Here is a 14,346-nt window from a genome sequence, read left to right as displayed (position 1 = left end):
TACACTTCTCGCACCATTTCGATTCATTTCCTCCTCCCCCGAACTTCTTTGAACCGAACTTGCTTTTCTTATTGTTGGGTTTAGCAAACCCCTCGAACTTCCTTTTCTCGCCAACCTCAACCTTGCTGGCAGCTCTTCCCTTAATCATATCCTCCACAGATTTGGCAGCCCAGATAGCTGCCTCCAGAGTATGTGCCTGACGTACCGGCACCGTATACTCCCATGGGAGTCCCTTGGCGTACTTGTCAATTTTTGTCAGCTCATTCGGAACAAGACGCAAGGCAAACTCCATCTTTTCCGTGAAGTTGTTGGTGTATTCATCAATCGACATACTTCCCTTCTTCAGGTTTAGGAACTGGTTCTCTAGCTCAAGCAAGTTTTGAGCTGAGTAGTACTTTCATTTGAATTGCACCAAAAATTCTACCCAAGTTAGTTGCAGGGGCTCATTGGGGCTCAAAGTCTTCCCCAGGGTATTCCACCAACGCACAACGCCTCCTCGGAACTGACGCACTACAAATGTGGTCTGTAGTTTGCCTCTGCAACCACACGTCATGAAAGCTAACTCCATTTTCGAGATCCAATCCATGACCCCGATCGGATCTTCCTTTCCAGTGAAAGTCGATGGCTTGCAAGTCAGAAAATCCTTGTACTTGCATCCATTCATCTCGACTCCATCATCCTGGTTGTTTTGTCGAACTATTGGTGGGTTGACTTGACCAACGGTCCCACTGTAGTTCCCCTCCTCAGACTGCCCTTCGTTCAACTCGGGTTGTTCGATAGGTATGGTAGCTTCCTCTCGATTCTGTTGGAGCAAACGTCTGTTTTCCTCCATTTGACGATCCAACATCATCTGGATCATCGCTTGCACTCCGGCCATCGTTATTGGCTCAGCAGCGGCTACCACAACCGATATTTTCTCAATCACTGGAGGTTGGTTTCTGTTCCCATTTGCATTCCCGGCTCCACTGCGGGTTCTTGCCATTTTGATCTATATACCGAATAAGGTGAATTTAGATCTTTATTTAGGATAGTCGTTTAAACCATCCTTATCACTCCGAAACGTTTACATGTTAGTTCTAATATCGTAGCCGTACGTTTAGAATCCTAAACACATAAGGTTTCCAGATCCGGTCGGCAACAGACCATAGATCCGAACAAATAACAGCATATCAGGCACAAAGCATTTAGCTCATAAAAGCATTTTAGGCATAATTCCTAAAATAAGCTAGTGCTCACATCTCACAATCATCGCTTAGCATTCTAAGTTTAAGTCTAGAAATCCTACAAATTCCTAGTTCGCTTAAACTAATGCTCTGATACCAATTATGACATCCCCATTTCACGGCCAGAAAAGACCGATTTGTTTATGCTTTGTTTAAAAATCAGAGTAACATTTTAAATAAAAGAGTTGCAGAATTTGTTCCCAAAACAAAATATGATAAAGATTTATCAAAGCATTTCCGTAGAAATGTATTTCATTAAAAGACTCGGGATGTCATGTTCGATACAAATCAAAAGCATAAACAGTACCACATAAGCCTTACTACATTATTTCGTATTTACAGGCCTATAATCCCTTATCTCTCATCCAAACATCTACGCTCATGCGCCACTACCTGTAATACAAGAAACTGAGTGGGTCAGGCATGGGAGCCTGGTGAGCACATAGGGTTTTCAACCCACAATAAATAAATTTATTATTTTCATCAATCAAACAAACCCGATTACCCCTTCCCGTTATCCTCACTTTACGTCCCTAAAACATCTAACACAAGGGACCTAGTCTAAGGACTTTGATCGGGGTGACAACACATGCTTCGGGGGTTCCTTAGCAATTCATGTCAAATAAGGCAACCATGTGGGGGATGGAGTACTGCTGGTGAGCACACAATTCAAATAAACACCTATAGGTTGCGAGCTTGCTAGCGTTCCACTGGACTGTCTAGAATAGTTCGTGGTCGTCATCTATACTCCGCTAGATGGCTGGATCATCAATAACATCTATAACGAGGCCTTTCATTATTTTATTTTGTCAAACAGCAACTATTACATCTACCCATGTTTTACCCAACACATTTTTTAGATATAAAATACATATACAGTTTAAATCATTTAAAACATGTATAAAATCGTTCATCCAACATAGATAGCAAGTATATAGATCATATGCACACGTAGCACGTAATTTATATAGAATACTTCATATATATGTGTAAGATGAAAGTAACTATGCACTCACTTGATTAGGTGGTGACTCGGTACTCGAACAACGATTCGTTATCTCAAAACAATTTTCCCTTGACAAAACCTAGTATCAATACCACTAGGATTTAGTCTAACGTTAATTGCGACTAATTAATAGTCTAGCCATTATTACTATTATATAAGCGTTAAACAACACTCTATATAACTCATAATAATAGCCCAAATAATTATTTGAAGGTCCTAATAATGTTACTATAATTAATTAGAAGCTATATTAAAAATAGCGTAGGCGTAGCTCACTTACAGCGGGTTTTATAGAAAACCGGGCTTTGCTTGGAGCAGCGTTTCCGAACCGAAAGACCATTTTTCTCGGGACTCCGGGAGCCTCGGGGCTTCCTTCGGGTGCTAGTGGGGTTCCCTAGGGTTTGGGGGGGGGGGGTTGGAATGGGTTAGAGAGAGAAAGAAGTTAGAGAGAGAATGAATTTTGGTGTGAAAAAGATGGCAGCCTCGCAGCCCTTTTATAGGCGCCAGCCTCGGACGTACGCTGGGCGTAGTTCGGATAAGGTCACAGGTGGCGAAGTCTCGGTGGTGCGACGTGTTCGCTTCTGAGCCGAGGAGAACAGCTGTACGCAGCGCGTACCCGAGCTCGGACGCTGGGCGTAGGCGAGGGGCGACGTGTCAAAATCCGAAGCGAAGCCTTGGGCAACAAGCAACGACTCAGATGCGGCCACGTCATCACCCTTCTCGGAGATTCGCAATTTTGCTTCCCGACTTCTAAAATTCATAACTTTCGCATACGAGCTCCGTTTTTGACGTTCTTTATATCCACGCGTAGACAGGAACGTATTCTACAACTTTCGTTTAGACTCCGTCGGCTAATTTTGACTTTATTTTAAATTTATATTTTTAACAGGCCGAGACAGGATTGGTCCGTTAAAAATTCATAACTTCTTCATCCGACGTCCGTTTTCATCTGTCTTTTTATCGTTACGCTACTATTAACGAGATCTTCGATTCTCGTTTAGGTTGTGTCGGCTAAAAATTGCTCAATCTAATATTCGAACTTCGGGCTGTACACTGCTAAGCCGAAACTTCGAAAAATCATAACTCCTCATACGAAGTCACATTTGGGCGTTCTTTTTATGGGCGCTCTCGGTTTAACGTTTTCTACGACTTTCGTTTAGATCGCTAAAGCTAAAAGTCGCTCTATCGTAAATTCACTATTTACGCTTCCCGGTGCCGTGCCGGTTCCGTCGCGAAACTTCGACGGGTCATAACTTCTTCGTTATAACTCGGATTTCGGCGTTCTTTATATCCTCGGAATCCTTGTTTCGACCACTACAACTTTATGTAGAGATATCGGGTTTATCTCACACTTTAATTTTGACCCTTATTTTTATTCTTTATTTATTACACATTTGTAAATAAGTAATAAGCACATAAATGCACATAATTCACATAATACTCAAATAATTCATATTTATTACTTCAAAAAGAGTTACAATAGTTGACCTAGACTATTACATCATCTATTAATGCTTAGCCCCGAAACCCGGACGTTACAGCTCCCATGTAACCGCAGGTCTCTGATCATCAGAATACGATCCAGTCATCAACCTCTACTAGTCCTTTGCCCCAGACCTCAGGAGGTTCAGGGCACATCTGACCTTCTGGTCAGTAGGACATGAACATGTGAAGAAACACCCCTCCACATCAGATAGCCACCTCATGGCTTTGATGGGGTCCTGAGTCCCATTAAAAGTCGGGGGCTTCACGTTATCGAAGTCTCGGTATTGGAATGCCCGACTGGCTCCTCCCCATGCCGTTGTTACAGCCGATGTAGCTGCTGCAGCAGCCGTCTCAGCGAGGGCTGCGTAACGCTCATCGAAATACTCCAGCATGGTGGTCTTGATAGACCCAAACATCTCTGGTAACTGAGACCGGAACATCGCAGCAACCTCATCATGTAGGATCTCCCGAATCCTGGCGTCCATCTCGTCTGGCCCCATATGGCCGATAGTCTCGGGCACTGCTGGTGCCTCCTGTCCGCGGCCTCCTGATCCTGATCCGGATCCAGTCACAAATCGTCGAGTAACCACCATGCTGAAAATATACCAGGAAGATGTCAGATGTTCCATACAATAGTCCGGGAACCAACTCCCAACAAAACCCTAGGGATTGTGACTTCCTTGCTACGCGTATGGGTCCTGTGCTTTCAGTAGTACGGGCCCATACTACCTTCCACACCTACCTATACATAAGCATGGCGTGCACTCAAACCTCACTCCTAGAGGAAGGCTACATATCTCATAATTGGCGGACTGATCCCTAAATAACTCACCCATCCATGAAACTTCCACCAACCTTGCAACACTAGTGTATGCTAGCCATACATAACGCTGGACCCTATAGACTTTCGAATACCTGATCCTACCCTAAGCCCTTCATCAGACAAGAACAGGAAATAAGGCTAAACCAAACATTCTCAGGCTATAAGATCTTAATTATGTAGAATCGTGATGCATACACTAAGCAACTACAATAATGGTGTCAATTTCATATAAGGAAAAACCCTAGGCTATCAACCATCATGTAATCAGGCATTTCTATCATGCAATTCCTGAAGATGCCTAGCCTAGTACTAGCATGCTGTTCTAACGTATCACATAAATCAATTAATCCGTAAGGTATTTTGGGGTCTATTCGCGAGCTCTGGCTGCTCGTACACTTGCATCCTCCTTTTGCATTTTGAAAACCATTTTGAAAAATCATTATAAAATCTTGCCCTTTTTCCAAACATTTTTTTATCAAATATAGGTGGGGAGGGGGGGAATACTTGAATAATTAATTCTAATGATTATTATATTGTTATTATTGTTGCGCTATAAAATTGATATTTTTATACAATATATTTTATATTTCTACTATAGTGGATATTATACCATATCGTTACTCTGCTAAAACCTTTAGGATATATAATATTATGTCTGGTAGATACTCTGCCCAATTTCCATAAATAATATTATACCTAGGCGTTACTCTGCCCAACTCATAAGAATAATATCATTCTCTATTGTCGCTACGCTCGATTTAAATGGATAATAGTAGTATGATATGGCGTCACTATGCTCAACTCAAACGAATAATGATGCATATTATGTCATCACTACGCTCAACTCAAACAAATTATAGTGGTATATTATGTCGTGATTACACCCGATTCAAACGGATAATAGTAGTATATTATGTTGTCACTATGCTGAACTCAAACGAATAATAGTGTATATTATGCCGTCACTACGCTCAACTCAAGCGGATAATAGTGGTATATTATGTCGTCACTACGCTTGATCTAAACGGATAATAGTAGTATATTATGGCGTCAATACGTTCAACTCAAACAGATAATAGTGTATATTATGTCGTCACTACGCTCAACTCAAATAGATAATAGTGGTATATTATCTCGTTGCTATACTCGATCTAAACGGATAATAGTAGTATACTATGTCGTTGCCACGCTCAATCCAAATGTATAATTATTTCTTATAATTTTTATATTGTTATTATCGTTGCGCTATAAAATTGATATTTTTATACAATATAGTTTATATTACTACTATACTCAAATAATGGATATTATACCCTATCGTTACTCTGCTAAAATCTTTAGGATATAATATTATTCCTGGTAGATACTCTGCCCAATTTCCATAAATAATATTATACCTAAGCGTTACTCTGTTCTACTCATAAGAATAATATCATTCTCTATTGTCATTATGCTCGATCTAAATGGATAATAGTTGGATAATAGTAGTATATTATGCATTCACTATGCTCAACTCAAACGAATAATGGTGCATATTATGCCATCACTACGCTCAATTCAAACAGATAATAATGGTATACTATGTCGTGACTACGCTCGATTTAAACGGATAACAATCGTATATTATGCTGTCACTATGCTCAATTCAAACGGATAATAGTGTATATTATGCTGTCACTAAGCTCAACTCAAGCGGATAATAGTGGTATATTATGTCGTCACTACGTTTGATCTAAACGGATAATAGTAGTATATTATGTCGTCACTAGGCTCAAATCAAACGGATAATAGTGTATATTATGTCGTCACTACGCTTAACACCAATGGATAATAGTGGTATATTATGCCATCGCTACACTCGATCTAAATGGATAATAGTAGTATATTATGCCGTCGCTACGCTCAATCCAAATGGATAATAGTGTTATATTTTTTCGTCGCTATGCTCAACCCAAATGGATAATAGTGTTATATTATGCCGTCACTCAACTCTAATAATGGCTACATCGCCACCCCGCCATTTTCTCTCTAATAAGAATATCGATTTAAAAATAATTATATATTAATTATAATTATGCAATAAAACATTGAGATTCTAATTACGTCATAAGTACATCGTCAAGTAGGTTAAGGCTGGATGATGTCCGATTAACCTATGTTGAGTATGAAAGTTCACTCTCAGTCAGTGTATTATATAGATAAGAATACCTCCATGAGATTCTAATGCCTTATTGTGATGTTTATGTCTGATTGTTCGCTCTCGGGTGGATCATCTGTTCGAGTGTCTATCTGATCCCTGACTACATATGACTTTATGAATGGTATGAAAGACCAGGATCTGGCCCCTGACAATTGTATGAGAGACCAGGATCTGGTCCCTTACAATTATATGAAAGGCCAAGATCTAGCTCCTGACAATTGTATGAAAGACCAGGATCTGGCCCTGACACTTGTATGCAGGACCAGGATTTGGCCGCTGGAAATGGAAAGGAAAGACCATGATTGGCCGCTGGAAATGGAAAGGAAAGACCATGATTTGACCCATGGCAAGATGTGACTGTAAGACTATGATTTGTCCCATAACATTAATTATAAGACTATGGTTCATATAAGATTGTTATGTATGTTTTATGCATGTTGATAGGAGATTTGGTAGGTCGACCTAGAGTCGAAAACCTTGTGTGGATGCATTGTATATATGACTGAATATATGGTATACTGGAGAACTCACTAAGCTTTATGCTTATAGTTATGGATTAGATGTTTTGCAGGTTGTTCGTAAGAAGATCTCGGCAGGACTGTACACACGCATCGAAGATAATGATTTTTGCTCTCCTGGAATTCACCTTTGATAATAGTATGGTTTCAAACTAATGAATATCACTTATGACTTTTAAGTTGAAGGTTTTAATCGGTTAATCTATTTTCAAATAAAAATCTATTTGTAATTTTTGAGACGTTACACATAGAGATGACATGGCTTCCATGTCAGTGATTCCTTCCTTACTGAATTTTTTTGAAATAAGATGAGTTGGAGCCAAGAGGAATCGAACTCGGGCCTCCTCTCCGTAATGCAAATACCTTTACCACTAGACTAGGAGGGTTTGTTTGAATTATTTCCTAAAAGATTATATTTAATATCTATGCTGATATTATTGTTATTGTTATTGTTGTTGTTATTGTTGTTGTTGTTGTTGTTGTTGTTATTATTATTATTATTATTATTATTATATTATTATTATTATTATTATTATTATTATTATTATTAAAATGTTTAATACTTTAATGGTGTAGAGACGAGATCAACTTATTGTCGCATCACCCTTTTACCCCACCTATCGTTGCATCGTTACATCATGGTAAAGGAGACCAGAGAGTGATCGAAGATCGATGAGTAGTGTATATCCAAGGTCTGACTCCAATATCAGACAAATATATGATCATCGACATCGTTTTGCTCTTGTCTACCTATCCTCATCCCACCATATCGACTCCCCAGTTCTAATGTGGTTGTCGGCGGGAGAGGGGTTTCGTCACCAGATCGTCAATTTCCTCACACGATCATTACGTACACTTCACACCCCACTTTATCATCAATCGCTTCTAGGGTTTGCAGAAAATCAAGTACTTTGCCCCAATTAGGATTCTACTCATACTAGAAATGAAATTAGATATAGGGTTTATGTTTTTTTCTACGTTTGAGAATCGGAGGGGATGTGTTCATTATTATTCATCTTGAGTTCAAGTTTAATTTCAGGATTTCGTAATTTGGTTTTGATTTCATCTTAAGTTCATTGTTAATTTCAAATACCAAGAATCATTTGGGATTTCGGTTATTTTCTGGATTTGTGATTTTTGGGTTTTTATTTTATTTTAGCTTGAGTTTAATTTTGTTTCGTCGTTGGGTTGTATTTGTCGGAACTAAGAGATGTCGAGCGAACAAGAAAGGCATAGGAAGAGAGAAAGCTGGAGCTTAAAAGGTAAGGAAGGAACCACTAACGTGGCAGCAATGTCAGTTCCACATCAAAAGTAAAGCCTCCAATCAACACCACATAAGCTGGGTTACCTGTCGCAAAAGGTTAAAACTGGACGAATGGTAAAAATAAACAAATGTTTCTGAATATGAGGCATTAACACAATAAAAAAAATGGACATTGGGCACAATCGAACATTTTGTATAAATTTGAGGGCTTTTGTGGCAATAAATCTATAAATAATTACATATTTTTTCTTTGTATCGCAACCTAAAATCATCATTAAATACAAATTTCATATTCTCTCTTGTTTATAATATCGATGAACTGAAGTTAGAAACTTTTAGGATGTCTTTGGTGTATATAAGCTAATTTTTTTTGAGTTTCTAATTTAGTGTTTTGTAAAGACCACTAAAATAATTAAAAAAAAAAACTAGTTTATAAGTAAACTTTTTTTTGAAAATTTATTTGAATGTTAGTTGATAAGTTATATTATAAACTAAAAACTAGCTTTTCCAAAACCTTAGTCACCATCCAATAGTTGATTTCTAATTATACTATACTAAATGACCCATAAATACCAAATTTTAAAAAAATTATAAATTGCACTAATAAGACAATCTTTTTGTTCACCAAACTATAATTATCATATGTTGTACACATAATTAAGATGGTACTTTATGAAGCATCCATCTATCCTTCAAAGTGAAGCTAGGGTTTATCGACCTAGCAACTCATATTTAAAGTCCCTACTACTTGATTGCATTATCATTCGTTTTTAATAGTTGTAAAGCCTCACATATATTGTATTTCATTATAAATTTACCGAATTATTCATTGATAAAAGATTGCTAACTAAGTGGTTACAACTGTTTTGGTTCATACAGTATCCTTATTAATTTACTTACATATTTAATAGTTATATTGAGTAATGTATTAACTATAAAGAAATGCAAGATGCATTCCTCAGTTTAGGAATTCTTTTGTTATATCATGTTAGTTATTTAATATAGAAACTTCATATTCTTATTATTTTACGTATAATATTACACAAAATCGTAAGTTTTATTATATTCAATGTATTTGATAAGAGTTTTATTCTTTTATGTTCAAATTCTAAAATAATTATTACATGAATTACTTAAATGATGATCTTTCGTAACATCTTTTACTTTTAAGTTTTAACCTTAGATATTCTCACTGAATTATATAATTTTTGATTATTTTATTTTATTTTCAAAGAAATAACGATGATAAATTAATAACACTTTAAAAATAATAATAATAATAATAATACGGTATTTCTAGTTGTCCATAGAGGCATAGACCATTAGATATAAAGCACAAGGCATGGGTCCCATTACTCCTTCACCAACACCCTTCCATTTCCTTTTTAGGAATCTTAATCACATATAAAACTAAATCAAAAATACTAAAACTATGAACACCACACTTCCACTAACTCGTTTATTCCCAACATTATATTCTTTCTTTTTTTCTTTTTAAATTTTCAAAACCAAGTCTTACTCACACACAAAAAGCATATTATATCGAGTCAAAATGGGTCAAGTAAGTGAGGCTCATTTAAGGACCTTGACGATCGAGTGACGACCAACTTAATTAACAAGGTCAAAGGAGATGGTTTTGATGCAAAATCTTGGTGTCGTGACGATTATTTGCAACTAATTTTTCGTGTATGTAATATATAAAGTTACAATGTTTATCATGTTATGATTTGAGAATTTATACTTATAATGGCGATAATATCTAAAAAGATGGTTTAAGAATCTAGAACGATAGAACCAAGAATCCAACTTGTAAATAAGATATATAAATGCTAAATAACTTTTATCTTTTTGAAGTACTTATATATGCAATATAACTATTATATATCAACTTTTAATATGCTTATGGTGGTCTTTAATCTTTTATTTTAAGACGGATAGAGGTCAAATTCCTTTTGCATTCATCATGGTTTCAACCAGGCTCAAAATAGAATTATAATATGGATGTGGCATGTTGAATCTATCAGGGTATTAACAAGCACTAAGAAGCCACAAGTGTTTCTATTTTCCATCGCAAAAGGCGTTGTCAAAACCAGTCTCAAAAGAGATAAATAGATCATGAATTAATAAACCTAGTTAACCTATCACATATAATGCTACACAGCAACAAATAAAATCACGGATTAAGTATCATAAATCTAGTTAAATGGTAACCGTATAGTTTATAAGTGTCTTTCAATGGATTGTGTTTTTGCTTATTTTGTAGTAAAAGTAGCTAAGATATTTGGTTGCCCAAAGTTCATGTAAAGATGCTACATAACAACACAAATAGAAGTAGCTAATTAACACTCTTTGTTTCCTCTATACTCATTGCATATATATATATATATATATATATATATATATATATATATATATATATATATATATATATATATATATATATATATATATATATATATCAAGGAGAGTTTTACTAACCCTGCCATCCTAGAACGTTAGCGTACAAGAGGGGCATTTCTTTGATGAGATAGGATCGGAAAGAGGTCTGACTCTATGGTAGCCGACTTATTGAATTTCCCTTAACGAGCTACAAATCTAATATGGTTACGGGCTTCCTACTCTAAGAGTGTGAACAGCCCAACCTTTTTGTTTGTTCCACCTAATACGAAAAGAGAACAATAGACTTGCAACTATAGTCTAGGAAAAAGCTTCTCTTTGATAGCGGTCATAGGGGAGTTCAGAAAGGATCTGATCGTAGATAGAGACTGAAACCTATGCGGGGGTAGGGGCGGATGTAGCCAAGTGGATCAAGGCAGTGGATTGTGAATTATATATATATATATATATATATATATATATATATATATATATATATATATATATATATATATGATTCAAATAATCCTTAATGAAATTAAAATTCAATACATATATGAACACTATATAAGTTTAACTATTATACATGGGAAGTATAATTGGCACTTGTTCTCACATATTCCTAAACAAAACTTTAGTTAATTGATCATTATTAATGCTACAATTATTACAAATTAAAAGACTCATTTTTTATGTACAAAGAGTGACACCTTTAGCTAAGAACATTGGCCGAAGCTGCATCATTTTGCTTGTAGCTGGCCCAACATTTTAAAGATTCATATCCTTTTCTTTACTTTTCCACTTTGATTTCTCTTCATATTTATACAAGATATTCCTAATTTATTGCTTAGAATTAATTCGTTTGATGATCACTACTGGCCCCATGAACAAATTCTTTCGTGTTTTCACACTCATCGAAAAGTTCCCCCAAAAGATGGTGTCCAAAAATCAACTGTCGTTTCATGTGTCACCGGGAATGTGCTTGATATCGGTACCAAACAAAGCCCTCGACTTCTTAGATCTTGTCGTGATCCTTCCTTATCTATAATCTGAATTAAACCCCAAGATCATAAATTTGATTAATTCTATGATAATTAATAACAGAAGAAATTTCGAACACAAGATCTATGATATGCTAATTTTATGCATATATACCTCTTGTTGTTGCGTGATTGCAGCTCCACTTTTCATGTATGGAGTACTTAGAACCTGAAGAAATAATTAACGATTCATAAGTTATATGCATTTCTTTTGCCCTAAGTATATTGAATTAATGGAATACTTACGTTAACTTGTTCATGGAGAAACTTGATGTATTCAATAGCTTCAGACAACACTGATGCTGTATCAGTCTGGAAACACCAGAAAGATTGTGATTATTATAAAAAGACAAAAAAACAAGACTTTAATTTCAAGACTTAATCATCGACAAAGATGGAATTTTTTGAAGTTATATATTGTAAATGTATTGATCATGCGTACTTTTCCGAAAGGTGAAACTAATTGTTGAAGTGCAGTGATTCTGTCCCCCATCTTCTCTTTTCTCACCTGATCAATCCAAATAAACACAAAGAGTTTCAACTTTAATTGTGTTTTCAAGATCCAAAAAAGAGTAAAAAACAAGATTAACCTGTACCTTAAAAGCTGGCAATGGTGGGTTTTCATTTCTTGGTCTTTTGGTTGATGATGATTTGCTGCTTGCTTTTCTCATCATTTCTGATGTGGGATTCTTGAGAAAAAAAATCACAAAAGTAACATAAAATATTAGGTTTCTCGTGTTATATAACTTGTGGGTATAGTGTATGGGTGTCAATCTTGATCATTCTAGCTATACCTTTGTTTTATCTTCAATGGTTGATGAAGGTGGTTGCATTTGCAAAGGAAAAAAACTCGATCTAACATCATTCATTGAGGCTGCAGATGCATTCCAAAATCGAGCGTTGTTGGAGAAGTGTAGTTGTGTAGCAATGTTCGATGGTTGCACTTTTGATGGTGAATTCACTGAGAATTCATGAGGTGGCGGAGGATACTCTCCTCCACCGCCGTCACCACTGCAGCCACCAGACTGCATGGGGACACCACCATAATTAGATTGATACATATAACTCAATCCTTGATTTTGATCATAACCCGAATCTTGTTGACTCGTGGTATTTTCTGAACCGAATAAGCTTTGTATAACCGTAGAATTTCCATAGGAATGATCATCCATTGTTTGGAAGCTTGGATTTAATCCGTTTTCGTCGTATTGCATCGGTTCATTTAATCGGAAACCCCTAACATTGATTTGCTTGAACTCTGTTGGAGAATCCGAATATATTTTATGTGATTTCCATTGGGGTTCTTGGAAATTACTTGTCGCTGAGCTCAAACTATGATCTTCTTGAGCTAGGGTTTGGTAACCACTTTGATGATGATCACTTCTTTGATCTCCACGACTGTTTTGCATCAAAAGAATTAAACTTTTCTTAGTAATTAAAATAAAGAAAATTAGGGTTTATAAAGAGAACAAGAACCATGTTCTAGTAGACTTACTATAAAGCTTGATTCCAATCCAACGACTGTGATATTGGTTGTGATGAAAGACCTAATTCCATCATTTGTAAACTTGGGTTGTTGCCCAACACCCCATCACCACCACCACCTTCTCCGCCGCCACCGCCACTTGTGGTTGTTGTTGTCGTGCTTTCTCTGGTTTCTTGAAAAAGATTCATGGAGGTAACTGATACTGAATCCAAACAAGGCCTTGTTCTTGAATCCCACCAGCTGTCTGCCATCTTTTTGGATCGAATAAATTTCTTGATCTTGAAGACAATTGAGATTTTAGTACAAAAATTAATGCTTGAAAGTTATAAAAATGAAATTTGAGGGGTGGTTCTTGTGGGGTATTTATATGAAATTGAAAAAAGGATTTAGAGAGCAGGAAGGATAAGTAACAGAAGAAAAGCCAGAATTTGGTTGACTTCCTTTTCTTTTTTCCTTTGTAAAAAAACAAAATTAACTACTTTCTTTTTCACAATACATGTATATTTAGTTTATGAAAATCATTCAGAATAAATGTAACGCCTGTTGATTTTTAGTTCTTTTTAGTAAATTCGATTCATCATTTAGCGGTTGACTCTCCTTTTTAATGGTTTTGGTCTTATTGGCTTTTTAATTAGTTGTCTTAGATTTTTATTAAAGTATGTTTTAGCTTTTAGTTTAAGATAAAAATAATAATAATAATAATGGGAAAAAGGATTGGAGATATTTTATTCGATCTTTGATATAAATATTAATATGGTTATACACAAAACTCGAAATCATGCATACACTAAAAATTAACAAAGATAACAATTTTAATCTATCTATCTAACTCCTAAGAGATCATTTAAACTCATGCGGGGATAATTTGTTTTCTCAAAACATATTTATTTGAAGCCTAAATGACTTTTTATATTCTTTAATTAAT

The 14,346-nt window shown here is 35.9% G+C and overlaps 1 protein-coding gene across 1 annotated transcript; it reads right to left on the bottom strand.

Annotated features, from left to right (window-relative positions):
- Positions 1 to 11,512: 11,512 nt before the first annotated feature.
- On the bottom strand, positions 11,513 to 13,864 carry LOC145111586 (uncharacterized). Its single transcript, XM_079047855.1, has 7 exons — positions 13,431 to 13,864; positions 12,730 to 13,333; positions 12,532 to 12,624; positions 12,378 to 12,443; positions 12,182 to 12,247; positions 12,051 to 12,104; positions 11,513 to 11,944 (listed from the first exon to the last, which is right to left on the bottom strand). Exons 1-7 carry the CDS (start codon positions 13,670 to 13,672, stop codon positions 11,807 to 11,809), a joined length of 1,263 nt encoding a protein of 420 aa, XP_078903981.1. The 5' UTR covers positions 13,673 to 13,864; the 3' UTR covers positions 11,513 to 11,806.
- Between the last annotated feature and the right edge of the window lie 482 nt (positions 13,865 to 14,346).

Source organism: Lactuca virosa, chromosome 5, assembly GCF_052849685.1.
Source record: "Lactuca virosa cultivar CGN04683 chromosome 5, Lactuca_virosa_CGN04683_v6, whole genome shotgun sequence".
Taxonomy (NCBI): domain Eukaryota; kingdom Viridiplantae; phylum Streptophyta; class Magnoliopsida; order Asterales; family Asteraceae; genus Lactuca; species Lactuca virosa.
The sequence above is the reverse complement of the archived record's forward strand: the minus strand, read 5'-3'. Positions and strand labels throughout refer to the sequence as shown.

What these genes read in the sequence shown, in the direction of transcription:
- LOC145111586 (XM_079047855.1), bottom strand. Translation starts at nt 13,672, where the DNA reads ATGGCAGACAGCTGGTGGGATTCAAGAACAAGGCCTTGTTTGGATTCA. An exon ending in CCATTGAAGATAAAACAAAG is followed by an intron (nt 12,625 to 12,729) that starts GTATAGCTAGAA and finishes TTTTTTCTCAAG; the next exon opens with AATCCCACATCAGAAATGAT. An exon ending in TAGTTTCACCTTTCGGAAAA is followed by an intron (nt 12,248 to 12,377) that starts GTACGCATGATC and finishes TGGTGTTTCCAG; the next exon opens with ACTGATACAGCATCAGTGTT.